The 9581-nt window shown below is 33.8% G+C and overlaps 1 protein-coding gene across 1 annotated transcript in view; it reads left to right on the forward strand.

The window, feature by feature from the left end:
- The first annotated feature begins 987 nt into the window (after positions 1-987).
- The window catches only part of LOC115483410 (ras-interacting protein RIP3-like), a 30953-nt gene continuing 22359 nt past the window's right edge, over positions 988-9581 (forward strand). The window contains exon 1 of the mRNA XM_030225241.1: positions 988-1805. Coding sequence (XP_030081101.1) covers positions 1740-1805 — 66 coding nt within the window. The 5' untranslated portion in view covers positions 988-1739. The remainder of the gene's footprint in view (positions 1806-9581) is intronic.

Below are 9581 nucleotides of genomic sequence, written 5' to 3' on the forward strand. Positions count from 1 at the left end.
CTCTCACAAGCGCTCTCGCTCTTTCGCTTGCTCTCGTTGTGTGCGTGTTTTGTTTTGGTCACATACTTACACAAACACAAGCAAAGTCTGACGCTCTCTGAAAATGTAAAAATACTCCTAGTTCTACTACGGTTTTGGATAAAGGCAGAATATTGAATTCTTATTTGGTTTTATGCGAACTTAAGGTATTTTTATACTAGGAACTATTTATTATTAATGATATATCAGCTTATAATTATTATATATTCTCTACATATATAAAAATATTAAAATTAACCAATAAACGAGAAACTCTTGTTTTTATCTTCTAGGATTATTTAAGTTAGACAGTTGACATACATTTTAAGATATATAATTTATTATTGAATTAAAAAACATGCTTTAATAGTATAATATAATTAATTAATAGTATAATATGTATAATAGACTAACACAATCTTTTATAAAATTTGCATAAATATATCTGAATATAATAAATGCAACTATTTGCTACTATTTTACAGTGTGCTGCTACTATTTGAAACACACACGTACAGCGACTGCGAGAGAGCCAGTAGTGAGAGCGAGCGCGAGCGTGTGTGCGAGAGGGGGAGAGCGCAATCGTATTTTCTAGCCACGCACACCAATGCACACCAATGCCAGCCAGCAAATGAACAGAGAGAATGCGAACCGAACGCCGGCCGGTTGAGACGGGGTTCGGGCACGAGGGCGGTCTTCGGCAACTACATTCGGATCGGAGCAGTGCGAATGCGAAAGAATTTTGTCAGTTGTGCGACAACTTGTGCTGTGTAAGGATGTCCAAACGCGCGTCCGTTTAACAGCCAAGAGCAGCCAGCAGTGCAAGAAGAAGAGCATACGAAATACGTCAAAATCGAATAATGCTGAAAATAAATACATTTTTCATCTAGTTAGAAGACAGTACAAGAAGAGAAAGACAGACAGAGAGAGGGAGATCAAATCAAAGTAAACAAAAAAATAACACACACACAAGAGACATTTGCGCTTATCACAACAGCAAGAACAACAACAAGAACAACACCGTTAATCAGAGTATCTGCTAAACAATAGCATATGAAATCTCTTACTGAAGTCAGTCTTCATTGGCAGCTCGAGTGTTTTAGTACTTGAGGATTCTTATCGCCTTCGACCGTCGACCGTCGGTTTCTCTTGTTCTTTTGACTGTTTTAGACACGCTGCCACGCCCACGCAACGTAATTTTTTCCTCCTCCTTTGCTAATGATGTCGCGTCGTGAGCTGAGCCACAACAACAACAACAATAACAATAACAAGAACTGCATGTGCAACCGTGTGGCAGCCACATCGAATCCGTTCCGCTGAAAATCGTTGGTCAAGTCGCGTCGTTCCGTCTTTCGTTTCATTTGTGCTTGTGTCTAATTTGCGTCTCCATCAACAACAACAACAACACTTTGCTTAATAATCAATAATCAAAGCGTGCTTTAGGCCTTATCGCTAAAAAAAAAATAAAAAAAAAAATAAAGAAATTGATTCGCGTTTCCATCACAAACCAACCAAGACCAATTAATGCCAAAGCAATTGCCACCTGCAACTACCCCCATTCATTCACTCTCAACCCCCAATCAAACCCAACGAGAAACAATCAAAACCAAGACACATAAAACTTAAATAGTTTATTAACAACAAGTGCCCGGCAAAGTGCATTCACAATACAGTTCTTCAAATCACGTTAACGAAGCTGCGGACTCAAACCACACTTCATCATGGACTTTCAAAGCGCTATGGAAACTTTTGCAGAGGCCTGGGTAGCGGCCAATGCTGGACAGCAGGTGAGTTTCCTGCTGCATATAGAACTATATGCAACTACTATAATGCTATAAGATCCTTTTGGATTCATCAACTGATCATGCGAGATCAGCTTGAGGCAGCCTCATCATAATTTACGATATATATTATAGCGTTTATCGTATCTTATTACGATATATGTTTCGATGTAATTATAAACAGATTTTTTCTTTTATAAGACAATTATTTAGAGCTATGGAAATTGAGAGTTCAAACTCCGCTTTAGACTCAAAATTTATCTCTATGTATATCTATATATATATATATACAATTTAAAAATATATTTCAAAATTCGAACAGTAGTTTTTGGTTATACAGATATTGCCTAAATTATAAGCAATACAAATTCTCTAAGCTGTATTCTTTATAGACTTGCTCTTAAAATTTGTTTTGGTTTAAGTTCCATGTGCATCTTGAAAATCTATCAGCAGTGGTTCAATTAGTGAAGGCAAGGGTTCGAACTACACAGAATATGCAATGTATTTTGTTGTTGTTTTACATATCATTAATAAATATTAAGAATAGTTTTCTGATTGTTCGCCTCAAAGGCTCGAACCCCTTACTCATTATATTGAATAAAAAGTTTTCTATATATACACCCTATCCATAAGTTAAGACTACCTATATAAAAACCCTGCAGAACTTTTAACTTTTTAAAGGGCTTCAGATAACAGCTCAAACCCCACTCTAGTAGAAAATAAAGTCGATTGTGTCAATATAAATATAACTTTGATGTCAATATAGAAATTAAGGCAATAATTGACAGGGCAACCAGGCAACAGTTTGAATGTGGGATTCTGGTAAAAAAAAAGTAGACAGCGTTTATAATATTTTTTTTGTTTTAATTTATAATATACAATCTATAAACAAGGCTTTCTGCTTGTAGTAGCAGTAGCTTGTGAGGTCCTAAAGTTATATGAACAACAGTTCAAATCTCGCTATATTGCAAAGGTGTTGGCTACAGTAGCATATGGGCTCCTTCCAAACTTAGCTTAGAACTCTTTTTACTTAATTAACATTCATGAGATATTTAACACTAGCTCACAGAGTCAAACTATTCATATACCAAATTAGTTAGCCTATTAATAAATACATGCTAAAGATTTTGTAAAACTTAGTCATAGATGAAACTACAGCGTTCGGGCTTCAAACTACCAAATAGGTTAACCAAAGGCCATAGTTGCCTATAGATAGATTGCTGGATAATTCCATTAACCACATTTATAGTAAATATAATAATATATTAATATTCTATTGGTTATATATACTTCTCTCTCCGTGCATTCAATATTCCTCTTCCATATGCTTTCCTCAGTTGATTCAGTTAACTCTTGGCCAACTCATAAAGTCAACTCGTCTTGATTTCATTAACCCTCATATTGTGGCGTAGTTCTCACTGCTCTGAGCTTAGCCGTAAATAATTTCAATGGGTTCTACTCGCATTAGTCACCCTTCAACCTAGCACAGAAAAAAAAACCATATAATCTGTCGCCTCTGCTAAAGCAAACTGAATCAGTGCAAATAAACACAAATGCTAAAAATGCTAACAGTGCCGCACAAAAGTTTGCATACACTACAAGAAAGGGTTGAGAGATTCTGATAGAATAAAGAATAGTAAAAATAATTCAAATAATAATACAAAAAAATTAAAATTCAAATACATTTCCAAGTTTAAGTTACAAATTCAAGAACTGAGAAAATATAGAAAGACTTTTTTAAATAAATATATTATTTATTATATTATCTAATATTGATAAAATTATATATATGATAATAATCATATATAATTGGTAAAGCCAATATGTTTTATAAATAATTTCTGCAAGACTTGATATTCAATTGTTCTTTGTTTTATTAAAATTTCAATGTCTAAAGAAACTATAGAATTTAAATATTAATATACCACTAAAACTAGATTTATCCATGTAGAAATAGAGTCCTGCTTTCTAAGGTCAAATAATACAATTTTTAGAATATATTTGTATTATTAATTTTTTCTATATTATATATAATAATATAAAATAATAAAATAATACAATTTAAAAATTAAATAAAATATATATAATTTAATATAAATATTAAATACTTAGAAGTTCTAAGAAGAAATTTATTTCTATAGTTCTATATATGTTTTATATATTCCATATAAATTTGATATATATGTTCAATAATTTCTATATATTTTCTATAAATTATATGAGAAAGTAAATCTTCTACACATCCCAAATATTCCATAGATTAATTTCATTTATACCATTGCTTCCATATAAAGATTCCGTTATATAAATTATATATATTCAACATGCTTTAGAAAATCTAAATATTCTATAAATTTTATATAAATTCTTTTTATCTTAAATATACATATTTTTATATATGCTATATTCTCCATAGAGTTCATATATAAAGCAGCTTAAAAACAAAGCTAAAGATTTATTTACTTAAAATGAAGCGTTAGCAGATCCGAGGCACTAACCTAAAAACCTGAATATGGCCAAATCGATTCATATTCAGCTTCAAAACTATTTCAAAAATGTTTTGAAATGTAAACCGAAATTCTAAAAATGTATATAGAATTTTTAATTGACAAGAAGGCTGCAATGAACTGCAAGTTCGTAGTGTCTCACTGAATGTATAGACACATGGTAAGGGCATGCAAACACACACACACACACACTCACACACCCATTTACAACGCAATGTTGTGCCCTCAAAACGTTTTCATTTGTGATAAAAAAAGTGAAACAAAAAAAAATAGAGTAAAGCTAAAACCATGTGCGACAATTTTTCGCTATTTATGCAGATTAAGAGATAATCCTTATCGGGCGGGTCGGTGTTTCAGAGTGGAGATTGGAAGCACGATAAGCGCTGTTGGCGCGGGTGGTGCAGCGCGTGGTGCAGCTGGTTGTAAATATTACCTTTGCCGTGTGTATTTTCTTTATTTGTGTGCTTAACCATGTGGGCTAATTGCCTTCTTGTAATGTGGTGCGCCTTGGCCAAGCCCCAAGCACTCTCTCCACCCTGTCCCCCTCCCACACTCCCGCTCTCTGTGCGATATCCAAGCTAAAAGCTTTTAGCTCTGCGCTGTTCAGATAAGATAATCCGCTGCACATGCACAACTTAGATATATGCACGATAAGTGCCGATAGCACGTTGTAACTGTAACTGTTAAGGTATAACTGTATTTGACTTTTGCTCGCTGCGCGTCATCAACTTTTTGTATGAATACCCTGCAAAAGTGTAAGTGGGGTATATAGACATTTTGCTGTAATGTATGTAAGAGGTGAAGGGAGGCGTGGCTCATGCCATAAAGTGTAAATATAAGCAATAGTCAAGTCGGACCTCCGTGCATCCGTCTGCTGCACTATCTGGGTGTTCATCCAACTCTCAATCAGATTATTTGTTTGTTAATTTATTTTTCATCGAATTATCGATCACTTTTTCCAAGATATCGATTAAAATCGATAAGAAATTTTAGCTGTATTCTTAAAATGTTGGTAGTTAAGCTGCAGAAATTTGGTATATGGACTCATATCTCCCATGGCCAAATAGCTCTATATATATCAGCTAAGTCTATTTTATAGGGCGCTTCCCTAGCACAGTGCTTTCAGGGTAACTCTTAGTCATGCAGCCAGAACTAGCGCACAATTACTCGCTGTTTTTTTTATCGAAATTGGGTCTGCTGACTGCTGACATAGGCAGCCAGACGGCCCCCACTCAGCCTTATTCTAGCGCCCTACCCCCAACCCCAACCCCTTGACGTCTCGCTGTCATTGATATCGCAATTAATCCAACTAAGTGCGATAAAATTGATTATGAACATGCTGGCGTGATTAGTGCTAGGCACAATTTGTGGATAACACACACACACACACGCACTCAGACATACACACCAGCACACACATATATATATATTTGATGGACTACATGTGTCCCCGTAGCCATTTATTAGCAGGCATAATTGATTATGTCGTGTGAGTGTAATTATTATTTATCTGCCGCACAACAAATGCGTCTGTGTGTGTATGCCATATGGCTATATAGCCAGGAAGTTTTATTTGATTTGATTTGGATGGATTTACAAGTGATTTTTGTCTTTTGAACACATTGAAAGCAAAAAGTGGAAAAAACCTCAAAAAAATAACAAAATTATGTGTTATATATTAAATAAATCAAGGCATTAACTGAATATTGATATCACTCACACACGCACACAGACGCGACTTATCGGCATTGTCTTCTTGCCTAAATCAAAAACAAAAAAAAAACCAACCATAGACAAAGCTCGAAGACGAAGAATTTCGTGTTCAGCTTTTTGCTTTTGTTTCTTTTTTGACAGTTTTATGTGTTTGGAACGCAGACGCTTAGTGAATCGTGAATGGGATTAAGATAAGACTAAGTTGGGCAACAGATAATAAAGCAAAACCCCTCGCCCCCCACTGCCCGCTCTCTATAAATATATATAATTTGTGAGCGTCTATAAATAAGGCACAATAAAAATATAAATGAAAAAAGTTGAACTATAACAAATCATTTGGCTTTGTAAAGCATATTTCTTTTAAGGTCAGCAGCAAATTCTTTGATTTTTGCTAACTAATTATAAAGCATTTAGGTTATTGTTGTCTTCATTTGTCATACAGTATAGAAAGAGAGCCGGCGAGAGGCTGAGAAGGAGAGCGAAGAGAATGACAGCCTCGTCTAACTTCACCTCGCTTCTTCCAGTTAGCCGCTGCTGATTAGGCAATTTTTTCTATTATAAATTTCATTCAATTCTGAGACAGATTAGTTATTGGTGGCTCATCATTTCCTCAATCATTTCCTGCATTCGTTAATCAATAAAGCGTAGCCCATTCAGTCAGCTAAGCTGATGCCCCGGGTCTGCTCAGCCTCTGTCTCCCTCCTCTGGCTGCATTTCGTTAAATTCCAGTAGTCAAATGTTCATTAAATGCTGCTCATAAATGTCCAAACTGTTTGTCATCTCTGAAAAGAGCAGGGGGTAGCACAGTCCCTTCCCCCCTTCCGTTTTTATAGCACGCCTCCGCCTCTGACTTTGTTTATTGTTCAGCTTGGCTTTCTTTTCTGCAGGTGTGCTCTAACACCTCTTTTTAAACTCTTGGCGCATTTATCAGGGCTTAGGCGTGTTCCTTTCACACACACACTCACATACACACTCGCTCTTAGCCGCTTTTGCTTTTCTTTTATATAGATATTGTAACACATTTTTAGCATTTCATTCGACGCTTTCTCGCTCTGCCTCTCCCTCTCTCTCTCTATGTCTCGCTTGAGTTCAGCGCCTTATGCGCTATATATATATAAATATAATATATATATATTTATTAATTATTCAAAGCCGATTGGATTATAATAATTTATAATCATTATTAACATAAGTTGCTCGACTTGGCAGCTCGCTAAGCCCGACTGGAATTGGAACTGGAACTGGATTTCGGAATTGGAACTTGCACCACGAAAGCCTTATATATATCTATATACATGTGTGTATATATCTATATATAGGTAGGGCTTGTATTACGCTAATCTAGCTAATATTTAAAAGACATACGTAATATAACCAGTTCTTGGCTCTGCTTTGTATTAGAAAACAAGCAAATGGGATTACTGCTTGGCTATGTTAAGTTAGCCTTTGGCGGAACTAATTCGATTAACGGTATTTAATCTATATGAGCTTAATAAAAAATAAAAAAAAAACAAACAAACGAAATACCAAATAAATGAATGAATAAAAATAAAAAAATATTTATTTGTAAAGTAGAATTCCAGAAAATATTTTTTTTAATAAAAAATCATTTTAAATAAATGTGCTTAAAATTGTGTTTAAAAAATTATTAAAAAATGAATAAAAATATAAATAAATTATAAAAAAGTATATATCTGTAAAAGCTATATAAATAATATATTGTACTAATTTATGTTTAAATATTAAAATTATTTATTTATTTGCAATATGAAAATATAAAAATATAAAGGTAAACAAATAAATTTGTTGAGAAATCTGAAAAATTAAGCTCATAAATTTTATAAATTATTTAATAAAATATAGTATATTTAATAAAATATTTGCTGCTTCCTTTTCATATTTTTTTTGAGACTTTTTAAATAATTTATTTTAAAATAAATATTTTAAACCTTTTAAAAAACCTTTTTATATAAAGTAAATTAGCTACTTTATAATTTACGTGCTAAGTTATTTTTATTATGACTGTTTTTAGACTGTAGCGCATACAACCCTTTTCAATAAATTGTTGGGTATTATTTTCAATATTTTATTTAAAGAGTTTATAAAGATTCAAATTCCATTTCCTTCTCACATTTCATTTTCATCCGCTAGTCAATACACCTTCTTTGCTTACATTGTAGGGTAACTATTTTTGTTTTTTTTTTTAAACTATTTTACTTACAATTTGTATAATTCGAATCTTAAATTTCCTATTTCTCTGCTTAATTTTAACATAACTCCATTGCTCTCTACTCAGTCTATGGCTCTATACTACCAATACAGGGTATTCGGTTTTTCTAAACGCTTGCCGCATTGTGTGTGTGTGTGTGTGTGTGTGTGTGTCTGGTGACATCGGGCAACGCTTTAAGTTAATTACAACTTGTCAAGTTGTCTGTAAGTTTTTGGCAGTTGCGGCTCAAATGAAATGGCCTTAAATCAATTTCGTGGCATGTTTTCTGATTTTCTATTCCGTTCCAAAAAAAAAAAAAAGAAAAAAAAACTAAAAGCAAAAACGTTTTGAAATATGCCGCCCAGTGATAATGTGATAATCAACACACCACAAATATGAGTGTGCGCGAGTGTGTGTGTGTGTGTGTGTCTTGTTCTTGCCTCCTCCCCTGCAACGCGTTAGGCAGGCAGCGCTGTTGCAGCTATCGTATAACATTTTTGTTTCGCAGCTAATGACACATTGATAAAACGATTTGTAAGACATTGCGATAAGTGCGGTTCAGGCTTTGTAGCTTAAGGCAGTTCAACCAGCCCGAAAACTCTCTCTCTCTCTCCCGGTCCCTTTCCACCTCTCAGTTCTGCTCTGATAAAACTTAAAATGACGTGTTCAGGAAATAAATAGCTGTATGATTAATACAATATTTGAAGATCGTATAGAATTCGTGGTAAAGGCTTAAGTAATGTCTGCAGCAGATGCAATGCATTGAAGCGTGTGACAAGCTGTGACTTCAATCAGAAATGATTGATTCAAATCAAAAGCCGAAAAATAATCATTTCTGTTGAGTTCTCTGATGTCATTCTGTTAACAAGTAACAGAAAAATGTGAAGCTCGTTCAAATTTACCAAAAATGTGACCTCAGCTAAGCTGCAATCAAATATGATTGAGTCAAGCCTAAGAAGTATTTCTGTCTAATCTTCATTTATCATTGGGTTGACAAGTATAAAGCACATCGTGGCTACTAGTTAGTAAAGGTAAAGCAAACGTTTGTAAGCCAAGGCTTCAATCATGGTTGATTGTAGCTAGTTCCGTACTGACTCTGTAGCCTTTGGAAAAGGAATCTATAAACTTTAGATGTTTTAAATATGTAAAAGACATATAAGGATTGTAGAGTTTAAGAGAAACTTTATCTACACAGACAAGTTTTCAATCAAAGCTGTATTTTCAATCATTTTTTGATTAACTTGCATGCTAAAAAAATCTTAAAGATTTACAAATGAATACTTAAGCAAAGTCCAGAAATAATATGCGCTTTCAGATCATCAATCAAAAATGATTGATTTAAGTATTTGTATC

Source organism: Drosophila hydei, unplaced genomic scaffold (assembly GCF_003285905.1).
Source record: "Drosophila hydei strain 15085-1641.00,03,60 unplaced genomic scaffold, DhydRS2 tig00008126-arrow-arrow-pilon, whole genome shotgun sequence".
Taxonomy (NCBI): domain Eukaryota; kingdom Metazoa; phylum Arthropoda; class Insecta; order Diptera; family Drosophilidae; genus Drosophila; species Drosophila hydei.